The sequence below is a fragment of the Trachypithecus francoisi genome, unplaced genomic scaffold (assembly GCF_009764315.1).
Source record: "Trachypithecus francoisi isolate TF-2019V2 unplaced genomic scaffold, Tfra_2.0 Lachesis_group10, whole genome shotgun sequence".
Lineage (NCBI taxonomy): Eukaryota > Metazoa > Chordata > Mammalia > Primates > Cercopithecidae > Trachypithecus > Trachypithecus francoisi.
In genome coordinates this window covers 89,892,042-89,919,599 of record NW_022681455.1, presented here as the reverse complement: position 1 = coordinate 89,919,599, position 27,558 = coordinate 89,892,042, and the positions used below count along the sequence as shown (strand labels likewise).

Genomic DNA, 27,558 nt, shown 5'->3' with positions numbered 1-27,558 from the left:
CCTACCTTCAGCTTTTTCTCCAGAGCATGCTTTCTTGTAAGTAAATCTGTTAGAGTATTTCTGCAATCTGAGAATTTACAAAATCATTAATTTCTGGTTCATTTTTAAGAGTTTGTTTTTGAGACGGAGTCTTGCTCTGTCACCCAGGCTGGAGTGCAATGGCATGATCTCAGCTCACCGCAACCTCCGCCTTCTGAATTCAAGCGATTCTCCTGACTCAGCCTCCTGAGTAGCTGGGATTACAGGCATGCACCACCATGCCCAGCTAATTTTTGTATTTTTAGTAGAGATGAGGTTTCTCCATATTGGTCAGGCTGGTCTTGAACTCCTGACCTCATGTGATCCGCCCACCTCAGCCTCCCAAAGTGCTGGAATTACAGGCGTGAGCACTGCGCCTGGCCTGTTTAACAGTTCTTTTCTTAATCTTTTTTCTTTTTAGCAGAAAGAAGAAACCAGCCCATACCTTCCACGTTTTGCTTGGAAATCTACTTAGCTAAGTATCCAAGTTTATCCATGAAAGTTCTTTTCCCCACATAACTGTGAGTCATAATTTCACTTAGCTTTCTGCCACCAAATATCAAGGATCCCCTTTCCTTCCGTTTCCAATAACATATTTTTGATTTCCTGATAAGCTATCACTATCAGTGCCTTTATTAATATCCATATTTCTCTTAATAGTTTGTTCATGATGATTTAGATATTTCCTAAGGTGATTTAGGTTTTCTCTAATATGTTCCTTACTTTCTTCTGAGTCTTTATTAACAGAGTCATTAATATCCATGTTTCCATTAATCTGTTCAAGGCTACCAAGGCTTTTAAATAAACCATACTCCTCAAAATTCTTCTACCCTCTGATCGCTGCCCAATTCCAGAGCCACTTCCATGATTTTAGGTATTTGTTCTTGTAGCACCCCACTCCTGGTACCAAAATCTGTATTCGTTTGCTATTACTGCTGTAACAAATTACCATAAACAGTGACTTAACATGACAAACAAAAAAATAGTATCTTACAGTTCTGTAGGTCAGAAGTCTGACCCAGATGTCACTGGGTTAAAATTAAGGTGTTGGCAGGGCTGCATTCCTTTCTGGATGCTCTTAGGGAAAAATTCATTTCCTTGCCTTTCAAATTCTTAGAGGCTGCTCACATTTCTTGGCTTATGGCCTCCTTCCATCTTCAATACTAGTAATTGCTGGTTGGGTCCTTCTCATATTGCATCACTTCAGCCTCCTCTTCTGCCTCCCTCCTGCACATTTAAGGACCCTTGTGATTACAATGAACCCTTGTGGATAATCCAGGATAATCTCTTTATTTTAAGGTCAGCTGACTGTCAACCTTAATTCCATTTTACCATGTAACGTAACATATTCATATGTTCTGGGAGTTAAGACTTGGACATCTTTGGGGTAATTATTATTCTGCCTACCACAACCTCCAGGTTTGCTTCTGCACAGGCTATTTAAGCAGCAGGCTGCTCTACCTGCCATCCAGTGAGGAAAGAGGCCGGCAACATTCATTAGTGCTTGGCATCAGACCCAGCCTAGACTGGTCATTCACCACTGACTTTGCCTCAATGGCTGGTGGGGTTGTAAAGCTTAAGACCTGTACCTGGTTCAAGTCACGGGGCCTGGTACTGTGCTTGTGCATGGTGGACCTCAAGAAAGAGGGAGCAGGTCCAGCAGGGATATGGGCCCTGGATTGGCTCTAGGGCTTAGTGAAGCAGTGTAGCCTGGTGGTTAGTAAGTGGGTGGGGGCATCTGCCACTTGCAATCTCTGTGTGCTCAGAAGTTACTCTCCTTCTTGGAGTGTCACTTTGCATAGTTTTAAAAAGGGGTTTTTAATAGTACCTACCTCATAGGGAATGTGTGAGAATCAATTGAGAAAAAGCTGGCAAAGGACCTGGCACATAGAAAATGTGCCATACAGCTGGGCGTGGTGGCTCACACCTGTAATCCCAGCACTTTGGGAGGCCGAGGCGGGTGGATCACAAGGTCAGGAGTTCAAGACCAGCCTGACCAAGATGGTGAAACCCCGTCTCTACTAAAAATACAAATGTTAGCCAGGTGTGGTGGTGGGCATCTGTAATTCCAGCTACTCAGGAGTCCTATTGAGGCAGAGAATTGCTTGAACCCGGAAGGCACAGGTTGCAGGAAGCCAAGATTGCATCACTGCACTCCAGGCTGGGTGACAGAGCGAGACTCTGTCTCAAAGAAACAAACAAAAAAAAAAAAGAAGAAGAAGAAGAAAATGTGCCATAAACAGTAACCACTAGATCTGCCTGTGACTCGTCATGTTGCCTCAGTTTCTCCATCAGTGAAATGAGATGAGGGAGGAGCTGTGCACCCTCTCTTGTCCTCAATACACCGATGCTAGTTTTACAGGCAGGAATGTAATTAAGTTGAGGAGTATTCTGGGATGGATGACTAGTTCTGGCATCAAATGTGTGTAGATACCCCTGGTTTCCCAAGAAGTGATCAGGAATATGCCCAGATACCCCTTGAGCTCAACTCAGATCATTTCATGTCTGGAAGGCCACCCGCTTAGGCTCTGGCTACCTCTGCGGGAACCACAATCTGCCTGTGCCCTGAAGCATATTCAGGTCTTGGAGCTCTTGTTACCCCAGGCTCTAGGAAACACTGACTGGCTCTCCCTCGGTTGTCCGGGCTGCTTTGTGTCCACTTTGGGCAACCCTCACCATCAGCTGGGGTCACAGTTGACCTCTCTGGTTGGAGATCCCTCTCTAGACTCCAACACAGTTCTACAGTATATTAGTTCATTCTCATGCTGCTATGAAGAAATACCCAAGACTGGGTAATTTATGAAGGGAAGAGGATTAATTGACTCACAGTTGTGCATGGCTGGGAAGGCCTCAGGAAACTTACAATCGTGGTGGAAGGGGAAACAAACATGTGCTTCTTCACATGGTGGCAGGAAGGAGAAGAATGAGAGCTGAGAAAAGGGGGAAATCCCTTAATGCAACCATCAGATCTCATGAGAACTTACTATCGCTAGAATAGCATGGGGGAAACCGCCCCCATGAGTCAGTTACCTCCCACCAACTCCCTCCCACCATGCGTGGAGTTTATGGGAACTACAATTCAAGATGAGATTTGGGTGAGGACACAGCCAAACCATATCATACGGTATCTCTCAGGGCCTCTTGTCTCTGTGTGACCAACAGGATTTTGGGAACACCAAAGCCTCATCTCTCAAAGAGAATGGACAACTCTTTTTTTGGAAGAGGATACCTGAAAAGCATCTAGCATTGGGAGTCAGGAGACTCTTCTTTCCAGTTTGCTCAGTGCCCTTTGACTATTCCATTCCCACATGTCTCTGCTCATGGCAGACATCATCAATTGATTGCAGCACTCATTTCTTTGGACCTTAGAGAAGGCCTCAGATTCCTTCTGAACACAGGATTCTAGGTAACCACTACCAATTAGCTAGGCTTATAAGTTTTCTTCTCTTTTCTGGGCCTCAGCTTTTCCATCTGTATCATGTGGGATTTGGTAGTTGGTTCCTGAGTCTAGGGTCCCATTCCTCTGAGCTTAGGGAAGGGCCACAGTGATTCCCATTCCTGGAGCTCTGGATGGGGGCAGCAGAGAGGCTCTGCTTGGTGTGTTATAAAGCTTTGTCCTGTCAGGAACTGGTCTCCTTGGCAATTTTCATTTTTCTAAAGAAACAGGTGAGTGGCAAGGAGTCTTTTGTGGGGCTTTGTGAAGCACTGTAAGGCCTTTTTGTGTCTATCATGAAGACAGTCTTGATGGTTGGAGTATTGTATAAGGTGAACTATATTTATCTGGCAGGGGCTGTAGAGAGGATGAATTCCAGCTTTCCATGAGCCAGCAGAGGCAATGGAGGCCTGGCTTCCTGATGTACTCTCTACCTGTTGCCCCAGCATGACTCCCACTGGTGCCTTTCTTGCTCTACTTGGCCTCTCCTTTGCATGGTTTGGGATGTCCATGTGACGGGACCAAGGTGGGATGCACCCAGGTGACCCTGCAGCATCCAGCACAGTCCTGGGCACAAGAGGCCCTGCAGACTGGGATGGAAACCTCATTCCAATGGCTAGATGAGCTCTTGTTCCCTCTGTAGGCTCATGGTCTTTTTTTTTTTTTTTTTTTTTTTAAGAGTCAGAGTTTTACTCTTGTCACCCAGGCTAGAGTGGCATGATCATAACTCACTGCGGCCTCGAACTCATGGGCTCAGGTGATCCTCCTGCCTCGGCCTCCCAAGTAACTGGGGTTGCACGTACACACCACCACGCCTGTGTAATTAAATTTTTTTCTTTTCTTTTCTTTCTTTTTTTTTTTTTAGAGACGGGGTCTTGCTATATTGCTCAGGCTGGTCTCAAACTCCTGACATCAAACGATCCTCCCAGCTCAGCTACCCAATGTTCAGGGATTACAGGCATGAACCACCGTACCCGGCTGGATGATCATTTTTATTCACACAGATGGAACTGCCCAGCTCAGGAATGTCCTAGTAACCTGGAACTTCCTGGGCTCAGCTGTCTTCCCCCCCAACTCAATGCAGAGAGTCCCCCTAGTGTTCTTTTTAGGGCCTCTTGCATAGCTTCGATGACAGTTCACTTCCTCCTCCATCTGTGCCCCCGACTGCAGGAAGGTTCCCCTTTCAGCCCACTCCTGTGAGTCTGTGGGTCACTGTCCTGTCTAGGCCTGAGCACCTTCTCCAGCAGCCCTGACTTTGATTCGGTGTGACAGAGGAGCTGTGAGCTGTGGTTCCCAGCCATTCTGGGTGGCCACTTGCGCTGCTCTGCCTAGGTGAGGTGTGTCCGAGGCAGTTTTACACACTATAGAATCAGCCTGCTGAATTCATGTCCTGCTCCGTGCTGGTCACCAAGTGTGACAACATGAACTTGGGAATCACCTGGCTCTTTCTGCTGCTGACATGTTCTGAAGCCCAGTTGATGTTCTTTTTTCTACTTAATTGAATTTTTATTAAAAATTCTCTCCTCTTTTTTGCTTGTTTTCTTTCTCTTCCTGCAGCAGACAGCAAAAGCCTCATATAACCCTTTTCCTATTTGCCCTTTTTGCAGTATTAGTCACTTTTAAATGACTTTAATTTCCATCTTGCATGTGTGTGTGTGTGTGTGTGTGTGTTTTAAACTCATTTTTGTTATAGTTCTTTGATTGCATTTACTCTGGGGGGTGGGGAGAAGCGTGGGTCTGGCATTAGTTATTGTACTTCCCACTTGATTTTCTCATGCTTCTCCTCTCAAAGCGGGTAAAGAGGGGTTGGGGGTGTAGTGAAGCCTTGTGGGTGAAAACACCGACTGAACAGGACTCAGGGGGGTTCACATCCTGACTCTGCTGCCTGCCGGCTGTGTGGACCTGGACAAGTCACTCAGCCTCTTTGTGCCCTGGTTTTCTCATTTGTAAATGGAAATTATAACAGTACCTAACTCATTAGCCTATTGAGAGGATTGAATGAGTGAGTACACATAAACTCTTAGAAGAATGCCTGGCACACAGCAAAATCAATGCAAGTATTTACTTGAAAATAAAAATGTAGCGGCTGAACAGGACTTTCCTTGAAAAAACTCACCTTCTCCCTGAATTCTGGAATGTTCATATTGGAAAGGACTCTGGGGTTGCCTTGGTCACAGTTGCAGGTGTATGTGTGGTGTCCAGCATCCAGCATGAGGAAAGTGTCGTTGCTTTAAGAGAAGAGAACCTCAGGCCATGCGCGGTGGCTCATGCCTGTAATCCCAGCACTTTGGGAGGCTGGGGCAGGTGGATCACTTGAGGTCAGGAGTTCGAGACCAACCTGGCCAACATAGTGAAACCCTGTCTCTACTAAAAATACAAAAATTAACCGGGCATGGCGGCATGTGCCTGTAATCCTAGCTACTCTAGAGGATGAGGAAGGACAATTGCTTGAACCCAGGAGGCGGAGGTTGTAGTGAGCCGACCTCACTGCACTTCAGCCTGGGCCACAGGGCGAGACTCCATCCCTCCTACCAAAAAAAAAAAAAAAAAAAGAAAAAAGAAAAAGGAACCTTTTTCTCTGCCGATGCCCCTATAGATACATCCTGAGCTTTGGCCACAGCTTATCTCTCTAGTGTTATTCTAGAGCACTGAGCTAAGTGCCCCCAAAGCAAAATGCATTTGGAGGGGGTGGGATGGCAGCTGACGAGGTTGAATGTTCTTTGAATAAGAGACTTTAAACAGGGCAATCTGAGTTTGGGACTTTATATGTCAACATGCCCATTTTCCCTGATTGGGCCTTTTCAATTTAAGGAGCCTTATTTTCATTTCAATTCAGATGATTATAATCTCAGCAGTGGCTCAGTTTGTTGCTCCCAGAATAATATGCTTTGCTTTAGTTTTGAAACTTGTTTGCAGAAAAATAAAGCCAAGCAGCCAGCCTGCAATGAAACTTGGGTACTCTGGCGCCGGGCAGGTTAAGATTCTCCTTTCCAAAGCCTACTAGGTGAATGACTGATGGGCCTGGGGACCAGGTTCTGTACTCCTACAAGATGCAGTTTGGCCAGACAGTAGTGGGGCATCTGGTTTGGTACTGGTGGCCAGTTCCTCACCTCCCTGAACCCTACTTCCTCATCTCAGAAATGGGAACGTTACTGCAGACAGCCAGATGTGGTTGTTGTGAGGATGAATAGAAATTAATTGCGATAATAGACATACTTAGCACAGTGCTGGCACGTGGGATGTTCTCAATAAATAGAGCTGTTATTATTGTTAGCACTTGTGGTACTAATTAGTACTAATTCTTATTATTGGCAAAATAGTGCTTTTGTTTAACAACTTTATTGAAGTATAATTTGCATACCATAAAATTCACTTGTTTGAAGTCAGCAACTCAGCCGGTCTTTGGTAAGTTTACAGAGCTTTGCAGTCTTCACTCACAGTCTAGTTTTAGACTATTTCCATCGTGTCAGAAGGATCCCTGTCACCTGTGCAGCCACTCCCTGCTCCCACCTCTAGCCTCAGACAGCCGCTAACCTGCCTTCTGTCTCAGATGCGCCTTATTCTGGACATTTCACGTCAGTGGCATAATAGTGCTTTCTCCCATTATTTTTTCTCATCCACTCCTCCCAGTGGTTCCCTTTTTTCAGATGCATAAAGTGAGTGGTTAAGAGGAATACTGAGGGCATGATGAATTCACAGAGGAGCCAGGAGGGCTCTGGCTCTGAGTGAGTGTCCTCTGGTGTGAAAGGTTTAGAAGCAAATGAACCCTGGCAGAAATATCTGTTCAGACTTGTCCTTGGGACAAGAGTGATAGTAGTTTCACTTGCCCAGTTGTTGAGAATTCTCCACACATCAGTTGCTGGGTGGGCTCTTGTGAACTCGTGGGTCTCTCTGAGCCCTGATGAGCCCCTTCCAGAAATGCAAATCATGAGCCAGCCCCAGTCCTCCTCATGAGGCAGGCTCCAAGGAGATCAAGGTCTGAGGACCCTGAAGTCTTTACACGTGGGCCCTCTCCCCTTCTGACCCACGCAGGAGTGGCCTTACTTGACTGTTTGACCCCCAGAAGCTGGTCCAGGCCCACGTCATGATCGAGGGGCCTGAATGTGGACAGTCCTGGCATCAGTCTCTGGCACTGTCATTTTCCAGAGCAAGTCTCTGAGACCGTGCCTCGGTTTCCTCGTCTGTCCAGTGGGAGTGGCCCTGGCCACTCATTTGCAGTTGCGAGAAAGCACTTAGCAGAGTGCTGGGCACACGGGAAGGACTCAGTGGCAGCTTGAGTGAGTCTGAGCAAAGACATCAAAATAATAAGAAGCCTGACCTGGAACCGGAGCCAAGCAGGTCCCCTGGCCCCAGCTATCTCCTCCCTGGGGTACCTTTTGTCTGTGCCCCACAGAGCCCAGCTGGCAAGAGCTGGGAATTGGCAGGCAGGGGCTAGGGCGCCTCCCACTGCATGTCATCTGGGGAGCTGGCCTCGACTGCTGCGTCCTTCCCATCTGCCGAACCCGTCATGTGAGGCCCCTGGGGGAGAAGGTGCTGGTGCTCTGGGAGGGCGTTCCGGGAGGCCCCTTGAGCTGAGCTGGGGAGCCAGGCTTCAGAGGTGGGTTGGCTGCCGGGAGCCTTGGAGCCGGGAGCTTTGGAGAACCGCAAGCTTCAGAGAGCTGCATGCATCCGGGTTGAGCTGTGCCAGTGGTGCCAGGGGGGTCAGGTGGATCTTCACATGGTCAGCGCTGCGGGGGCTAGGGGGTGGGAACGGGGCCTAGGTCCAGGCTCAGCCCCAGCTGTGAGGAACCCCTCAAGACCCTCCAGTCAGCCCTTGTTGTCTCTTTAAGTCTTGGGATTGGCCTGGGACAGCAGAGGCAGCTTGTGTGGAGAGCCTTGTAGGTAAACCACAGGTCTGTGATGTGTGTGTGTGTGTTTGTACGTGTGCGCGTGCACACGCGTCTGCAGGTGAATGTGTGTACATGAGCATGTGCATGTATATTTAAGTTTGTGAGTGATAGTGTGAGTGTGTGGGAGTGATGGTGCGAATGAATGTGTGTGATGGTGGGTGTTGTGTGTGTATGTAGGTGGGCGTGTGTATACGCGCATGTGTGTGCCAGTGTTCACCCGAGCTGGGAGCATGGTGCGCCTGCCCCATCCCTTTCTGAAGGTCTGGGCTGCCTCTGGGCCAAGGTTACGTCTGGGTTACGTCTGTGAGGCTCTTCTGAAGACTCAGCCGGGCTGGCTGGCAGCTGGAGAGGCGGGGGCAGTGGTTTATTTCCTCGGGGTTACAAGAGCAAGGTCAGCGCAGCCGAATCTGAGCTTTTGTTTGTCTCTCCCCTGCCCGCAGCAGCCTGTGGTCTGTTTCATTCATTATTAAGTTTTAAATCCAGCCGAAGAGAAACTTGAGCCTTGGAACTCACTCCCTGCCCGGGCTGGCTCTGCTCGGCCCCCGTCAGGGAATGTCTCTGGCTTTATTCACTGTGTCCTGTGTGCCTTTGTTTTCCCAGAAACGGTCTACCCTTAGGTTTGTTTAGTTTTCCTCTGAGGCTGGACAGGCCAGCAAATGAGGGGGTTGCGAGGGCTGTCCCCAGGGAGGGTGGGACGCGCTGGAGTCTGTGCAAGGATTGCCTCTTCCTTGCCTTTGCAGTGGAGTTAAGGATCTGCCTGGGTCTGAGCTCTGTGGTCGTCCACGTCCTCATTCTTCCTCCAATCATTGTCACGGTCTCTCCATTTCTCTTGGTCCTGGGTGGGATTGGGGCGAATCCAGGGGTGCAGTGGAAACAAAGAAAACAAGGGTCTCAGGATGGCCTGCGCCGGGAAACCCACAGATGCCTCTTCAGTGCCCTAGGCTCACTTCCCGTCTGAGCACTGGAATCTGCTGTCTCGGGCCCTGTGATTTCACACCTCCTATGTCTTGTCTACTACCTGAAGCAGCAGCTTCCAGCTTCATCAGTCCACCCATCCCCAGAGAAAGGTGCATGCTATGTATCAATCTGATAAGGGAATCTTTGTTGTTGTTGCAAAATTTTGCCTGTGTTCATAAGGACCAGTGGGATTTCCTTCCCTCCGGGATTAGGGATTTGAGGGGAGTTGACTCCCAGGTGTGGATCAAGTGACAGCACTTGTCCTCCTTTTGGCCTATAGGACTGATGGTCTGTGAGTTTGTTTTCAGTGACTTTGTCCAGGCTGCCCCTCCTTTCCCTATCAGAAAAGTGGCCGAGAGCCTCCCCTCTGATGGGGGGTACCACATCCTGCCAGGTCCAGGCAAGTGTTGTTAAGGGAAAAGGCGCTCCCCCTTCATTATCTGCCGCCCCTCTGGCATGCCCTCTGCAGACAGGAAGGCCCTGGTGTCCACTTGCTTCCGGCCCCTGCCCCTCCCCACAGCCCCCCGCAGCCGTTGGCCAGCTGCACAGCCTCAGCCCGTGCGCTGTCGAGAAGCTGGCTCTGTCCTTGTTTCTCGGCAGCCCTGGGAATTGCCTCTAATATCCTCTCTGCCTTCCCCTGCAGATGGTGATGACGACCCACAACTCTCCTGGGTGGCCTCGTCTCCCTCCAGCAAGGATGTTGCGTCACCCACGCAGATGATCGGAGATGGTTGTGACCTCGGCCTTGGCGAGGAGGAAGGGGGCACGGGCCTGCCGTACCCTTGCCAATTCTGCGACAAGTCCTTCATCCGCCTGAGCTACTTGAAGAGGCACGAGCAGATCCACAGTGACAAGCTGCCGTTCAAGTGTACCTACTGCAGCCGCCTCTTCAAGCACAAGAGGAGCCGCGACCGGCACATCAAGCTGCATACGGGCGACAAGAAGTACCACTGCCACGAGTGCGAGGCGGCCTTCTCCCGCAGCGACCACCTCAAGATCCACCTGAAGACCCACAGCTCCAGCAAACCCTTCAAGTGCACTGTGTGCAAGCGTGGCTTCTCCTCCACCAGCTCGCTGCAGAGCCACATGCAGGCCCACAAAAAGAACAAGGAGCATCTGGCCAAGTCAGAGAAGGAAGCCAAGAAGGACGACTTCATGTGCGACTACTGCGAGGACACCTTCAGCCAGACAGAGGAGCTGGAGAAGCACGTGCTCACCCGCCACCCACAGCTGTCCGAGAAGGCGGACCTGCAGTGTATCCACTGCCCCGAGGTCTTCGTCGACGAGAACACGCTGCTCACCCATATCCACCAAGCCCACGCCAACCAGAAACACAAGTGCCCCATGTGCCCTGAGCAGTTCTCCTCTGTAGAAGGTGTCTACTGCCACCTGGACAGCCACCGGCAGCCCGACTCCAGCAACCACAGCGTCAGTCCCGACCCCGTACTGGGCAGCGTGGCCTCCATGAGTAGCGCCACACCAGACTCCAGCGCTTCTGTGGAGCGCGGCTCCACCCCGGACTCCACCTTGAAGCCACTGCGGGGGCAGAAGAAGATGCGGGATGACGGGCAGGGCTGGACCAAGGTGGTCTATAGCTGCCCCTATTGCTCCAAGCGGGACTTTAACAGCCTGGCCGTGCTGGAGATCCACCTGAAGACCATCCATGCGGACAAGCCCCAGCAGAGCCACACGTGTCAGATCTGCCTGGACTCCATGCCCACCCTCTACAACCTCAATGAGCACGTTCGCAAGCTGCACAAGAACCACACCTACCCCATGATGCAGTTTGGCAACATCTCCGCCTTCCACTGCAACTACTGCCCCGAGATGTTCGCCGACATCAATAGCCTGCAGGAGCATATCCGTGTCTCCCACTGCGGCCCCAACACCAACCCCTCTGACGGCAATAACGCCTTCTTCTGCAACCAGTGCTCCATGGGTTTCCTCACTGAGTCCTCCCTCACCGAGCACATCCAGCAGGCCCATTGCAGTGTGGGCAGTGCCAAACTAGAGTCTCCGGTGGTGCAGCCCACGCAGTCCTTCATGGAGGTCTATTCCTGCCCCTACTGCACCAACTCCCCCATCTTTGGCTCCATCCTGAAGCTCACCAAGCACATCAAGGAGAACCACAAGAACATTCCACTGGCCCACAGCAAGAAGTCCAAGGCTGAGCAGAGCCCAGTCTCATCCGACGTGGAAGTGTCTTCCCCGAAGCGGCAGCGGCTCTCAGCAAGCGCCAACTCCATCTCTAATGGCGAGTATCCTTGCAATCAGTGCGACCTCAAGTTCTCCAACTTTGAGAGCTTCCAGACCCACCTGAAGCTGCACCTGGAGCTGCTGCTGCGGAAGCAGGCGTGCCCCCAGTGCAAAGAGGACTTTGACTCCCAGGAGTCCCTCCTGCAGCACCTGACGGTGCATTATATGACCACGTCGACCCACTATGTGTGCGAGAGCTGCGACAAGCAATTTTCCTCCGTGGATGACCTGCAGAAGCACCTGCTGGACATGCACACCTTCGTGCTGTATCACTGTACCCTGTGTCAGGAGGTCTTCGACTCCAAGGTGTCTATCCAGGTGCACTTGGCAGTGAAGCACAGCAATGAGAAGAAGATGTACCGCTGCACGGCCTGCAACTGGGACTTCCGCAAGGAGGCTGACCTGCAGGTGCACGTCAAACACAGCCACCTGGGCAACCCAGCCAAGGCTCACAAGTGCATCTTCTGTGGGGAGACCTTCAGCACCGAGGTGGAGCTGCAGTGCCACATCACCACACACAGCAAGAAGTATAACTGCAAGTTCTGCAGCAAGGCCTTCCACGCCATCATCCTGCTGGAGAAGCACCTGCGGGAGAAGCACTGTGTGTTTGATGCTGCAACTGAGAATGGCACGGCCAACGGGGTGCCCCCCACGGCCACCAAGAAAGCTGAGCCTGCTGACCTGCAGGGTATGCTGCTTAAGAACCCTGAGGCGCCTAACAGCCACGAGGCCAGCGAGGATGACGTGGATGCGTCGGAGCCCATGTACGGCTGCGACATCTGTGGGGCGGCCTACACCATGGAGGTGCTGCTGCAGAACCACCGGCTGCGGGACCACAACATCCGGCCAGGCGAGGATGATGGCTCACGCAAGAAGGCTGAGTTTATCAAGGGCAGCCACAAATGCAATGTTTGCTCACGGACTTTCTTCTCGGAGAACGGGCTACGGGAGCACCTGCAGACGCACCGGGGCCCTGCCAAGCACTACATGTGTCCCATCTGTGGTGAGCGTTTCCCTTCGCTGCTGACGCTCACTGAGCACAAGGTGACCCACAGCAAGAGCCTGGACACGGGCACCTGTCGCATCTGCAAGATGCCCCTGCAGAGCGAGGAGGAGTTTATCGAGCACTGCCAGATGCACCCTGACCTGCGCAACTCGCTCACGGGCTTCCGCTGTGTGGTCTGCATGCAGACGGTCACCTCCACGCTCGAGCTCAAGATCCATGGCACCTTCCATATGCAGAAGCTGGCAGGCAGCTCGACGGCATCCTCCCCGAATGGCCAGGGACTGCAGAAGCTCTACAAGTGCGCCCTGTGTCTCAAGGAGTTCCGCAGCAAGCAGGACCTGGTGAAGCTCGACGTCAACGGGCTGCCCTATGGCCTCTGCGCCGGCTGCATGGCCCGCAGCACCAATGGACAGGTTGGTGGCCTGGTCCCGCCCGAGCCCGCCGACCGGCCCTGTGCAGGCCTCCGCTGCCCCGAGTGCAGTGTCAAGTTCGAGAGTGCCGAAGACCTGGAGAGCCACATGCAGGTGGACCACCGTGACCTCACACCGGAGACCAGTGGGCCCCGGAAAGCCACCCAGACGTCGCCAGTGCCCCGGGTAAGTGCAGCCCACCTCATCCTGCTCCCTGCTCCTCTCCTTGGGGCTCCTCTGGTCCCCACAGGAGCCACATACCCTGAGTGCCGGGTTTCCGAGAAGCGGCACTATCATGCAGTAGCGAGACACAACTGCTGTGCTGTAGACTCCTTGAGTTTGAACCTCAGCATTGCCATTGCTTTTCTAACTATATGATGGGCTCATGTTATTTATCTCTCTGGGCCTCATTTGTCAAGTGCTAATCTGTAAAATGGGAGTAATAATTGTCCCAGCCTCAGAGAATTGTTGTGAGAGCCTGATGACATCATGCAGGTAACGTGCCTGGCATAGCGGCTGATGCACAGTGAGGGCATCATGGGTGGCGGCTGGTGTCTTTGTTGATAAGCCTGGGTAGACATACTCATTTGTTTATTGGGTCTCCTTAGGCAAGTCACTGACTTTTCTGGGCCTTAGATCCGGGATTCTTTTGACAGTTCATAGAGATCACACACACACAAGGGACCGAGCGCCTGGCCCTCAGGGCTCAGTGGTGCTGGTTGTCATCACCAGCTGGTACTCTTATCACCAGCGGCATCATTTCTGTTAGTGCAGTTGCTGGTATGTGGAAGGCCCTTCGACGTGGTTCGATTGCTGTTATTGTTAATGACTGATTGATTCGTCCATCAAATTTTCCCTGAGCACCCGTTATGTTTGGAGGTGCCTGGGAGCCAAGGAGAACCAGAAATGGACCCTGACTTGGGACTTGTGGACCAGAGGGAGCCACAGGCCCATAATAAGTGGCTTTCAATGAGCTGTGGAGAAGTCTAGGCTACAGATAGGCCCACACAGGCCTTGAGTACAGGGCCTGAGGGGCACCCAGTGGTGGGCCTGGAGTCTGTGTGGCCCTTGGGTGTCAGACAGCACAGGCCTGGGGTTCCCATTGAGTCTGTGTTGTCTGTTTCCAGACTGAGGAGGTGCCAGGTGGCTCTCGGGAGTACCTTTCCCTCGAGGACCGCTGCTGGCACCATTGGCAGGGAGGCAGGGTTTGGGGAAGGGCCATGTGCCACAGGCGCCTGCTGGGACACAGGAGTGTTTGCTGAGGGTGTTTTTCATGGGACCCTGTGATTTTGAGGGGGTGAGGAGGGCAGAGGGAGGGAGACGAGGGCCAGAGAGAGCGAAGGGAACACCCCACAGTGGAAAGGGCCTCAGCGCCTGCTGACCCCGCCTTCTGGTGTTACACACAGGCCCACGGGAGCCCAGAGGGCCAGGGGACCCTTCCATGGATATCTGCCTGAAGAGAGGAGCACTTGAATGAAAATAGCAAGGCGGGGCGTTGTGGCTCACACCTATAGTCCCAGCACTTTTTGAGCCTGGAAGATCAAGGCTGCAGTGAGCTATGATCACACCATTGCATTCTAGCCTGGGTGGCAGAGTGGGACTCTGTTTCTTAAAAAAAGAAAAGCCGGGTGTGGTGGCTCATGTCTGTAATCCTAGCACTTTGGGAGGCCACGGCAGGTGGATCACAAGGTCAGGAGATCGACACCATCCTGGCCAACATGGTGAAACCCCGTCTCTACTAATAATACAAAAAAATTACCTGGACATAGTGGCACATGCCTATAGTCCCAGATACTCAGGAGGCTGAGGCAGAAGAATTGCTTTAACCCCAGAGGCAGAGGTTGCAGTGAGCCAAGATCACACCACTGCATTCTAGCCTGGGTGACAGAGGGAGATTCTGTCTCCAAAAAAAAAAAGAAAGAAAGAAAAGAACAGAGCTGCATGTCTGGCTGGGGCTTGGGGCCTCTCCTCAAAGTCCTGTCTGGAGTGGAGAGCTCTTTTTACGAGCTATAGCAATACCCCACCCTCTCAGGGCCCTTTGGCTGAGCCAGGGTTCTAAACAGGGTTCCAGGAGGATTCCCTCCAGGGGGCTGAGCATGGGCACTGGTTTCTGCTGACCCGCTCTGTCCCCCTCAGCCTGTCTAGGGGGCGTAGGTGCTCTCAGGGAATGTTTGGGTCCTGGAGTCAGGGGGCCTGGGTTAAAATCTCCTTTTCCCGTGACCCAATGGTAATTTGACCTCTCTGGGCCTCTGTGCTCCACTACGAAGCCAGAGGTAGTGGCAGTGTAATGAATAGTGATAGTCATGGAATAGTAATGGAGTCTCTCCTGGGCTGACATCTCTGCATCCAGGGAGAAACTGGGGGGCCTCTCTGATTTTTTAACCATTATCTGCTCTGATTGGTCACTGCCTGTTCCCCATCAGTTGTGAACCATCGTGACTATTTACCATGCTGACCTCAGTGTTTTGCTCTGAGGATTAAATGTGTAAATTAAGTGCCAAGCACATAGTAGATGCTGCTGGTATTTTTTCCTTTTACAGTAGCAATCCATACTCGTTGAGGAGTAAGGACTTGCCAAGCACTTTCTACTTAATCCATACAATATTTCATGTTGTAAGGGAGGAAACTGAGGCATAGCACAATGATGTCGCTTGCCTCAAGCCCCCAGCTTTCCACAGCTGAGAGGGGACTTGAACCCAGAGAGGCAGCATCTGCACCACAGCCCCTGGTCTTGACCAACAGTCCACCCAGCAGCTCTGCAACGCATCCTGGCTGTAAGAAGGGAGAGCCCAGCTGGGGTGGGGTCCCGGGTGGTCACAGCTGTGCTCATGCTGTGGAGCAGTGCAGCTGGGCTGGGTCACTATGCCCGCTTCTCCTGGGTGCCCCTCAACCTGGATCACCCCTCCCTTTCTGGCACTGCCCACCATGGTGCTGGGTTTTCTGATGGCCAAGGAGCTGTTTCTAGAGCCTCCAAAGCCTTGGGCTATGTCAGCCTCCCTGGAGTGCTCTGCATCCAGCACCAAGCACCACTTTGTGAAAACCCCTACTATGTGAGAGGCGCTCTGCTGGGCACCAACTTTTAGGTCATCTCTGTGGCAACAACCCAGGAACCTTGCTGTGGCCTGTGTTTTGGCAAAGAGGGGCCAGCTCAGATAGGTGATGCCATATACCCAAGGATGCACAGCTGTGCAAGGCTGTGCAGGGACTGAAACTCGAGGGGAGCGTATTTCCTGGAGGCCCCCAGGCCTTCCTCTCCCTGCCTTCGGGTCTCATGTGAGCAGGGATGAGCTGAAAATCATGGCTCTGCCTGCCTAGAGGCCTGGGGAGATGGGCCGTTGCAGAAAGGAGCTAGACAAAGCCCAGGTGCCTCCCCAGCCAAGGCGGCATTCTCTGGGGCCTTGCCCCCTGCGTGGGCACACCTGGGGGCAGGGGCCCAGATGTCAGTTAGCCCACCCCTTCCCTCCCTGAGGACCCACTCATGTAAGAACAGACTCTGGGGGTTTCACAGGGGCTTGGGGGCTGGCAGGCTGGGACCCTCGGGAGTGTATCCACAGCAACCAGCTCTCAGAGGACTGGGTTCCCGTGGGGCCGAGGCTGCTGTCGGCTGGAGCATGAAGCATTGAAGTTCCATCTCCGCCTCTGTTTATGGGTAATGACAACATAACCCCAAGTCGAAACCAGCACAGGCAGACCCTGACCATCCATCGATCCTACAGATCCCCACAGTGCCTTTCTCTGCTGGGTGGAGCAGGCCAGGTGTTCTCATACCCATTCTACAGCCAAGTAAACAGATATCCAGGTTAGAGGGCCTGTCCAGATCCCACTAGCTTTCTGTCACCTAGACCAGGCCTGACAGGAGGTCTGGAACACGGAGCTGAGAATGGCAGCTCAGACAGTGGGTATCGAAGTGTTTGCTGTTCTCCCACTGACCAGCAAGAGGCTCTGACCAAGTGATGCAGTCTCTTGAAACTCCACCTACCCCATCCCTAGAGTGAAGCTTGCAGAGGGTTTGTGAGTATTTAGCATAAATGCTGCCCACACATGGCAGGTGCTCAGTGAACGTTGGCAGTGGTCATGATCATGGAAATTTATCAGCTCTGGCTGGCTTTTCCTTCTCTCCTTCCTGTCTTGAAGGGCTCCAGCCATTTCTTCCCTGCCCTCCCTCTCTTGTCTCCGCCATTCTCAAGTGTGTTTTCTTCCTGCCCGGGGCCTCCCTCTGCAGTTGCTCAGGGCCGTGTTGGGGGAGGCACCCTGGCCACAGGCCCTGGAACTCAGCTCTAGTTCTTCTGGGCCGGGCCCCAGGGAAGGGGCTTATGGCAGGGGAGGTGCTTTGAGTGCCAAGTTCTATCTTTCTGTAATTATGTCACCTAGTGGGGGCTGAAGCTCCAGGAGGAAGGGGTCTCCAGGGGGGTTGAGAGTGGGGACAGACCAGGAAAAGATGTTGGGGTGAGGACTGGAGTCCAGACATGCTTGGAGGGTTTGGGGGCTGGTGAGCCTGTATGTGTATGTGCCTATGTGTGAGTGCACATGTGTGCACTTATGAGTCTACATCTGTGTACATGAGAATGTGGTATGTGTGGGGATGGGTCTGTGTATGCACTTGTGTCGGAAGCTATATGCATATCTGTGGGTGTATTTGGGAGTATCGGTCTGTGTACTGGGGTTGTGGTGAGTGAACTGAAGGCAGGGTCTCTGGATGAGTGTAGACCTGCCCGTCTATGTGGCCTTGTTCACCCATGTGGATGGCCCTGCTTCTCTGGGGGTTGCACATATGTATCTGTGTTACAGGTTGCTGTGTGTAGGGGTTGTGGGTGTGTCTGTGAAGGTCTTGTGTGTTGCTGGTGAGTTGGGGTGAGGGTGAGCATGTGAATGCACACATATGTGCTTGCACATCTGTGTGTGTGTCTTGTGTGTGTATGAGGGGTCAGCCCTTCCCCCAGCCCCTCCCTTGGGAACCCTCTGAACCCTCTGAAGCCCAGTGCCCCACCAGGAGGGGCTCAGTTATTGGGCAGTGTTCTTCCTATTACCAAGGGGTGGCAGAGAGGCATTTGGGGGCAGCCTGTCTTACTGCCCAAGCCCCTGGGGATATATTTTCCAAGCACAGTGAGCTCCCTTTATTCACCAGCCCCTGGGAAGATCAACCAAGTCACTGCGATCGTGGACTGTTCCCTGCACGTCTCCGGACCAGCCATGACTGCAACCTCCAGAGACTTGCACCCAAGCAAATCCCCATCCTTGGAGGGGGGACATGGTCTTCTGCCCCCAGCCATCGCTGCGGCTTGGTACCAACCCCTTTCTCCCATCCACCCGCCTGCAGGCCTGGGTGGTCCTTGTCCAGCAGGCCTCCCATGGACTTCCTTGTGATGAAGCTTCCCTTCCTGGGGTGTGCTTCATTCATTAATTCACTCATTCCATTCATTCATTCATTCAACCACCAAGGGTTTTGCACCTTGCCAAGCAGAGTGGGTGGGGGCACATGTGAGCAGAAGGCATGGTTTTGATGCTGGAGACGCTCGAGGTGGTTCCTCTCCATGACCATCGCCCTGGAGTTGACCTGAGATAGGTACTCTGGGCTGCATCCCCTGAGAAGACCTCAGGCCCTGTAGTCTCCTTGTGGCCTGGACATCTTCCTTTCTCTGTGGTAAGGCTGGACTCCCCAGCCCTGTCTTCCCCTCCACCCTGCCCCTGACTTACCTAACTCTTCCCAGGGCCTTTCCATGCAGAGTGCCTGTGTCTGGGCCCCAGGCTGTGGCCTGTACTCAGGACACAGCAAACACCCCAAGTCTTCTGAAACACTGTGGGAAAGGCCCCTGGTTTTGTCAGAGCAGGTCCTGGAGCCTGAAGCATCCAGCACCAGTTTCTCTAGTTGTTTCTTCATTCATTCATTTGTTCAAGAAACATTTTCTTAGCACTGATAATAATCATAATAAAAGTGAAATAATTATTATGCGCTGACCCTAGGTCAGGCCTGCATTAGGGTGGTGTGAGTCCAGGACACTGAAGTCATCTTTAGTTCTCTTTGTCACTTCTGCCTGAATACACTCCTCCGCATATGTTATTCTGCAACTTTATGTGTTCAGCAAAGGCTTGTTAAACACTTCATGTGCCTGTGCTGCCTCAAAGGTAGACAAAACACATTCCTGGCCCTCTGGGTGCTCATGGTGCAAGAAGGAAGCAGATGAGCCAGTCTGCCATGACACAGCAATGTGTTAATTACCTAGGGTACTTTAGCATAAGTGCAGGGGTGTGAAGGGGATCCTGGACCCATTCTGGGTGAAGAGAGAAGGCTTCTCAGAAGAGATGACATTTGAACTGAGTCAAGGATGGAGGGGGTGTTGCACGTAGAGCAACCAGACAGGCAAAGGCCTATAGTTACTTAGGGAACTGTGGATGTGGGTGGAAAGAGGAAAATAGGAGCAGAGAACAGGTAGGATAAAATAGAAATTAATTCAAAACATGGTGGGATTTAAAATCAACCGTATTGGCAATTACACTAAGTATAAATGGAGTTAAAATTTCAATCAAAAGGTAGAGATTGTCAGATTAGATGCAAAGAAAAAAGCAAGACTGAATTGAATGCTATCTACAGGGCCTGAACTATAAATATAAAGACACAGATAGGTTAAAAGTAAAAGGAAAGAAAAATGTGCACCATGCAAGAACTCATCATAGCATTTCAGAATTATAAAGAGGGAGGTGGGAGCTGAGACAGTTAAGCTCCCTGGTGGATCATCTGGCTCCATCGTTGAGGGTTGGGCCTGGGACCTCGGCCAAGAAATCTGAAGTTCTGCTCCCTTTTCCAGAAGTAAGAGAAGCCCTCTCATCCCAGGAACCAAAGTGGTCTTCAAAAAACTTGGATATTTTGATTCCCAATACCACTCCTCTTTCCTCAAAAAACCCCACAGCCACAGTCCTTCCCTCAGATGGGCAACACCACCTCTGTCCCTGGGGTGTTTCAGAATCATCCGGGATAAGTTGTGAGAGTGAGGTTCACTCTTTGGAATGACTCTTCGAGAAGCTTTGAAGCTTCTCATCTCAGTTTTTCTGCCCTCAGCTCTCACAGGCAGCTGGTAATAGCCCCTGTGTGTGGAAACCAACTGTGGGAACCCTTGGGGCCATGTGTGCTTAGGGCAGATGAGGCGTGCCCTAGCCACCCTTGAACACCAGAGTTGGCAGAAACAGTGTCCCCTGCTCAGCCACATGGTTATGAGGGTGAGTAAATGGATAAGAAGGTTGTTGGATAGGTAGAAAGATAGATGGATGGATGGATGGACGGACGGACGGATGGATGGATGGATGGATGGATGGATGTGTGTGTAGATGGACGAATGGATAGACAGACAATAGGTAGGTGGATGGATGGATAGACTGATGGATGAATAGATGGATGGATGGATGGATGGGTGGATGTATATGTGGATGAATGGGTAAATGGGTGGGTGTGTAGGTAGATGGATGGGTAGATAGAGGATGGATGGATGGATGGGTGGATGGAGGATGGATGAATGGGTAGATGGGTATGTGTGTGTAGTTGTGTGGATGGGGATATGGATGGGTAGATGGAGTATGGGTGGATGGGTGTGTGAGTATGTAGATAAATGGATGGGTAGATGGAGGATGGGTGGTTGGGTATGGTATGTATGTAGATGGATGGATGGATAGATGGAGGATGGGTGAATGGGTCTATTGGTGGGTGTGTATGTAGATGGGAGGATGGCTATATAGATGGATAGGTAGATGGAGGATGGATGGGTGGATGGGTGGATGAATGGGTGGATGGATAGGTGTGTATGCAAATGGATGAATGGGTAGATGGGTGGGTATGTATGAAGATGGGTGGATGGGTGGGTGGGTGTGTATGTAGTTGGATGGGTGGGTAGATAGAAGATGGATGGATGGATGGATGGATGGATGGGTAGATGGAGGATGGATGAATGGGTAGATGGGAATGTGTGTGTAGATGTATGGATGGGGAGATGGATGAGTAGATGGAGTATGGGTGGATGGGTGAGTGAGTATATAGATAAATGAATGGGTAGATGGAGGATGGATGGATGGGTGGAGTAGATGGATGGATGGGTAGATGGAGGATGGATGGGTGGGTATGTATGTAGATGAATGGATGGGTAGATGGAGGATGGATGGATGGATGGAGTAGATGGATGGATGGTAGATGGAGGATGGATGGGTGGGTATGTATGTAGATGAATGGATGGGTAGATGGAGGATGGATGGATGGATGGAGTAGATGGATGGATGGGTAGATGGAGGATGGATTGATGGGTGGATAGGTGGGTGTGTATGTAGATGAATGGATGGGTAGATGGAGGATGGATGGATGGTGGATGGATGAATGGGTGGATGGATGGGTGTGTATGTAAATAGATGAATGGGTAGATGGTTGAGTGTGTATGTAGATGAGTGGATGGGTAGATGGAGGATGGATGGGTGGTTGGATGGATGGGTGGATGGATGGGGGCATGGGTAGATGGATTTGCCTTTCTAAGCAAGGAGGCCTCCCTCAGCTCCCTTAAAGCTTCACCTTGGGATGGCAGTTTTCCCAGATCTAGCAGAGGAGCAGCTCCCTTGGAATGTAGCTTCATGCCCCTTCCCCAGTCTGGTAGAGCTGGATTTAGAGGGAGGTGGGAAGAGAATGGCCTGGGGAGACCTAGGAGGGGACTGGAACCATTCTGGAAAGTCTTGCGCCAGGCCCCCTAGGAACTTATGCTTTCTCCTTTTTCGTACCTCCTTCCTCTCTAAATCTTTTATTTTTGGTTTCCAAACAGAAAAAGACATACCAGTGCATCAAGTGCCAGATGACCTTCGAGAACGAGAGAGAGATCCAAATCCATGTTGCCAACCACATGATTGGTAAGAGAGCATTTCCTCCCAGCCATGCTGGAGCTACTCTTTTGGGTTTGAAATTTGCGGTTCCAATCATCATTTTACTAGGTTTTAGGCCAAAGGACAGAGTCACTGTTGCTGTTTCTGAGACATTGCACATGGGAGTGAAAATGTCAGCATAGGAGCCCTTTCTCCATCTGAGCCTTCTTGTCGCAGCTCCACTCACATTATAATCAAACTTTTGACAATCTCTTCCATTTTCCAGCATAAATTTCCCTCCATTTCTGAAACAAAGTGCTTTCCAGTTGTCAAGCACTCAGGAACAATTATGCTTCAATTTTGTGTGTCATGACATTGAATAGATTTAACTGCTCACATTTCCCCACTCAACATGGTGAATTCCTCAGGCACATTGTCAAAACAGAACACTTACAAAGTTATTTCGGTACTTTTCCCATTCCTGTTCAAGTGGTTTTGGACTTTGGAATATTCAGCTCTCTAGAAGGGCAGCTTGCAAAGTTCTGTAGAGTTCAAACACTTGGCACGAGAGACCCGGGAAACTGTGAAGTCCCCTTTACCTTGGATGGGTGGATGTGGTCTCCTTGGCAGCTAGGGGTGCCCTCATTGTAGGGGAGGACACAGCTGGATGTTCTGATGGGCATGGAGGTTTTAAGGGAAGGGGCTGGCCTGGGATGGGCTGGGGCCTGGGAGAGCTTCCAGAAGTCTGGTACCCTGGGTCTTCGTTGGATATGTGATAACTTTCTCCAAGACTGTAGTCTGAGCAGTAAAGTTGCAGCCATGGGTTGAACTTCATCTTTTTGTTAATATTTTATTTTTTATTTTAGATGGAGCCTCACTCTATCGCCCAGGCTGGAGTGCAGTGGCACAATCTTTGCTCACTGCAACCTCTGCCGCCTGGGTTCAGGGGATTCAGGAGAATCGCCTCAGCATCCCAAGTAGCTGGGATTACAGGCACCTGCCACTGCGCCTGGCTAATTTTTGTAGATTTTAGTAGAGAGGGGGTTCACCATCTTGGCCAGGCTGGTCTTAAACTCCTGACCTCATGATCCACCCACCTTGGCCTCCCAAAGTGCTGGGATTACAGGCGTGAGCCACCACGCCTGGCCTGAACTTCATCTTTACTTCATCTCTGTTTTTCTTCTTCTAGCATGTTTTCATTGCTGCTTAACAGCTGTGCCATCAGAGTACTGGTTTACAAAACCCTTTACTGCGTACATTTAGAAAACCTGTCATAAGTGAGCAGCTTAATGAATTTTCATGAACTAAACACACTTGTGTAACCCACACACAGATCAAGAAACAGACTATTTCTAGCATCTCAGAAGCTTCCCTCTTGGCCTCCTTCAGGCCCTCCCCCACCACCAACAGGTCATCATGATGCTGATGTCTAATAATATAGGCTGGTTTTGCCTGATTTGTACTTTATGGAAATGGAATCACAGTTTCTACTTGTTTGCACCTGACATCTTTCACTTTTCACATTATTGCCTCTAGTTGGAGATCATGACTCTCATTGGTGTGTAATAATCTGTCACAGGAGCATGCCAGCCACCATTTATCTGTTTGATTCTTGATGAGCCCATTCTGAAATACTGCTGCCACATTCATGGATATGTCTTCTTTTGTTTTGTTTCGGTTTGGTGGGTTTTTTTTGTTTTGTTTTGTTTTGTTTGTTTTTGAGACAGAGTCTCACTCTGTCACCCAGCCTGGAGTGCAGTGGTGTGATCTCTGATCACTGCAACCTCCGCCTCCCGGGGGTTCAAGTGATTCTCCTGCCCCAGCCTCCCAGGTAGCTGGGACTACAGGCATATGGCATCGCCGCTGGCTAATTTTTTTGTATTTTTAGTAGAGACTTGGTTTTGCTATGTTGGCCAGGCTGGTCTCAAACTCCTGACCTCAAGTGATCTGCCTATCTCGGCCTCCCAAATTTCTGGGATTACAGGCATGAGTCACCGCACCCGGCCCCATGTACATGTCTACTGATGAACATATATATGTGATTTTATTGTGATTATAGGAATATATAGATACTATATTTTGTGTTTATATATAATATATAATATGGTGTTATATACTATATTCTTTATACGTGTAAATATGTATATAAAATGGGAATATAGGATTTGGATGGACTTGCTTAGTCACAGGTTAAATGATGTTCACCTTTAGTACATACTGACAAATACATTTCTGAAGTGGTTGTATGAACTTACCCCCCCACCAGTGGTATATGACAGTTTCAGTTTGCTCCAAATTTGTACAGTCGTCAAGGTTTTGTTTAGGGTTTGCATTGCAAAGGCCCTTCTTTAGTGAAGGTGCTCTCAGGGCAGGTATGGGTCCCCTGGTCCCTACCTAGCCACAGCATTGGCCATGCTTATGCCCATTATGCTTATGCCCATATCCCATTATGACCCCCAACCTATCTGACAGCCTCTGCCCCCAAATGCCTTGGAGCCAGAGTCCTGCAGCCACTGATTCCCAGTTGTGTGTGTGGTGGGGCTCACCTGGCGGAGAGTGGGGAGGAGGGGCCCGGGAAGAGCAGGTGGGGGCCCTGGGAGCTTGGCCTGACAGGGAGATTGGTAGCTTCTTAATTTCTCCATCTGAAAGCCCCCTGCTGATGGATAAGAAGGAGCACTCCCCTGTCAGTCACTGGCTGCTGAGAGTCCTTTCACGGAGTGTCAGAGAGGTGAAGATGAAGATATCTAAAAATGTTTGCTTTTGTAGCAGGTGTTAATGCGCGTTCTTGTTTGTAAGCACGAAGGGCGCAAGCCTGGCTAATTGGACCGCAGTGATTTCCAAGGTGTTTCTGCCCCCTCCCTCCTCTCTTCCACCTTGCCTTTTGCGCAAAGCCTGGAAGCTGTGTGTCCTCAGGTGCGAGGTGAGGGGTTTGCTCTTGGCTAGAGTTGTGGGAAACACAAAAGGAGAGTTTGAGGGGCATTGGGGTCTGTGTGTGAGCTGCGGGCTGGGCTTCCGAGGGAAGGCGCCTTGGCTGGGGGCTGGACAGGTCTCCTTGCCCATTCCTGCCCTGACCTGGAGCCCGGGAATGTGGGAGTCGGGGGCATGGAGAGTAGGCAGCAGGGAGTGGTTGATTGGTCCCCGAGCGGAGATTCCAGTTCACTGCGGCATGGAACCCCAGGTGAGCCAGACCTCTGGCGGCTGGGCAGTCCCTCTCACTCTAACCTGTGCTCCCTACCTGCCTGCCTTCCCCGAGTCTCATCAACCCAATCTGCCAGAGGACCTTAACTGAGGACCTATGGCATGCTGAGAGTTGCAGCGGTCTCTGTGGTTGATGGGGGTACCGGGGACATGGTCTCTGCCTCAGAGATCATCCCATAGAAGACACTGCACATACCATGCAGCAAAGAGGTCACATTGGCTAAGGATGCTAACAGCTGCTACTGACTCAGCCTTTCTACGTGCCAGGCACTTTACATGGGCACTAGTTCCCCATCTGACAGATGAGGAACCCGGGGCTTAGAGAGGTTACGTGACTTACCCAAGTCCTTCCAGCCTGAGTAATGGAGGCAGGGTCTGAACCACAGCTAGGGTCCCTCCATTGTGTTTGGAGCCCCTGCCAGGGTCTGTGGTGGGAGAGACCTCAGGGTTCCCTCTCCAGGGGAAGACTGATGGGCATGCAGGTAAGTGCAATGCAGTGGTGTAGATGCTCCCAGAACAGGGCCCCCTGGGTGTTGAAGGATGAAGAGGGGGGACGTTGCCTTCAGAGGGAGGACTGAACATCAGGAGGAGGCTCTGGAGCAATGTGTTGCTGCCAGGCTGTGAGGGTGGTGAGCCACTGCCTATAGGAGGATGGGGGGTGAGCAGAGCAGGTGAGTCTGGGGGGCCGTAGGTGCCTAGCCTGGCCAGGATGGAGACATTGTGGGGAGTGAGAGTGGGGAGGGGGTTGGAGTGAGCCACGGAGCACCCCTGATACCAAGTGGAGGGGTTAGGGTTTGGCCTTCACCCCATAGGCCAGGGTCCAACTTTGGGGGCCCCTTGGATATGATTTATTAGGCTTCTCTTGAAAAACCACAAGAGGTGGCAGCCAGGGCTTCACATTCCTGCAATCATCATTCCCACCTGGCGTGACTTAGCAGCAGCAGCAGTTTCCTGTAGGCAAGGCATGCATTCCCAGGCATCATGGTCTTGCGCATTTAAATCTCCAGCCTGGTCCCTGTGGGTACCTGAGTTTAAACCTTGGACTGAAGCGCTAGGGAGCCATTGAAGGTTTTGGAGCAGGGTGTAGCCTGGCCTGAGCCTTAGGAGATGAATCTGGCTGCAGTGTTGAGAAGAAACCAGTTGGGAAGAGAACGAAGACCCACCTGGTGTGGTCCTGGGGTGAGGGAACAAGGCAGGGGGAGAAGAGAAGGAGTTGATGGAACTTAGATGTGGCTTGTGCTGTGAGTCTGGCCGGCCCTGGTGGCTTGGAAAGGCTGCTGGGGGAATGGTGAGAGGCAGGCACAGCAGGCCTGCTTTGGGGTTGGCTCTGCAATCCCTGTAAATCTGTTGGGCCCAGTGTCCCTGTGGATGGCTTCTCCTGCTAAATGGTCCGAGCCCAGAGTGGCCGCCCTGCCGCTGATGGGGGTAAAAGTCCCCCTTAGTGGCACCAGGGGGACTTGGTGGGTAGAAGTGGTCCTGTTCAGCTCTGCAGCCTTCTCATAAACTCAGGGCACTTGGGGATCTGAGACAGGCCTCCCCTGGGACCCAGACTGCTGGAGAGCTCCCCTGGGGGGCGGTAAACCGGCCTTTTTACAGCAGGGGCCTCTGCATGGCTCTGCAGCCCGGAGAACCTGGGAGTTACGATGACTCAGGGGCATGTCTCCTTGGAAACAATTTCCCAGCACCCCTCTCCCGGCTGCTGCTGGTAGGGAGTGATTGGGATCTGATAGAAAGGCGAGGGTCTTTGGAAACCTTTCAACAGCAGGGTCTCCTTTGAAATCCCCCCTCCCACGAAGAATGAGGCCCCTTCCCTGGGACTCCCCCAGCTTTTGAAATGGCTTTGACACTCCCTCCGCCAGAAGGCACATGAAAAACTTGGAGCAGCCCAGAGCTCTGTGCTGTGGCCTCCTGCCGGGGTGACCTGGCTCTACCCAGCTGCCCTTTCCCCACCTCCCCTTCACCCCCTCCCAGGACTCTGGGAGGATGGCCGCCACCTCTACTGCCCCAGGAAATGGCTCTGCGGGGGGCTCCTGCCTTGGGCTCCCGGGGGCTGCTGCTGAAGGAGAGTGAAGGAGGCTTGTGGGGGGCCTGGCCCAGAGGCAGCTGGCCCCCCCACGGCTGGGAAGGGAGGAGCAGTGGGTCCGCCCACATGTGTTGAACATATGTGTACAATGTGTGTACACTGCCCTCCTGGGGCATGTGGCACCTCACCCCGGGGGGGCAGAGCCTGAGTCTGGAGACCCCCAGGAAGCCGATTTGCTGGAGAGGCCTTACTTTTCGTTCCTTTTGGGTGGGGATGGCTGGATAAGGGGTCTGAGAACTTGTCCTTGAGATAACAAACTTGCCATGACCCAGGTTGGTCCCAAGGGAGTGACTCAGCCTCTGGGTCCCTGGACGTCCTCACGCAGGGCCTCACGGGCCCCTTGGGGGAGCCCCAGGGAGGGTCAGGGCTGGGAAGGGATGGTCCTCGGGGAGTCTTGTCAGGAACGCTTGCCCTTGCTGTCCTTGGAAAGTGGCTGTGGATTCTCTGGCGGGCAGCCAGGCCAGAGCTAGGCCTGTCCCGGTGGG

The 27,558-nt window shown here is 51.8% G+C and overlaps 1 protein-coding gene across 3 annotated transcripts in view; it reads left to right on the top strand.

The window, feature by feature from the left end:
* Positions 1-27,558, top strand: part of ZNF423 (zinc finger protein 423) — a 368,561-nt gene that overhangs the window by 206,400 nt on the left and 134,603 nt on the right. For all 3 annotated transcript variants that reach the window (XM_033218340.1, XM_033218341.1, XM_033218342.1), the window contains 2 exons: positions 9,941-13,155; positions 21,756-21,840. In XM_033218340.1, the coding sequence (XP_033074231.1) occupies positions 9,941-13,155; positions 21,756-21,840 (3,300 nt within the window). The remainder of the gene's footprint in view (positions 1-9,940; positions 13,156-21,755; positions 21,841-27,558) is intronic.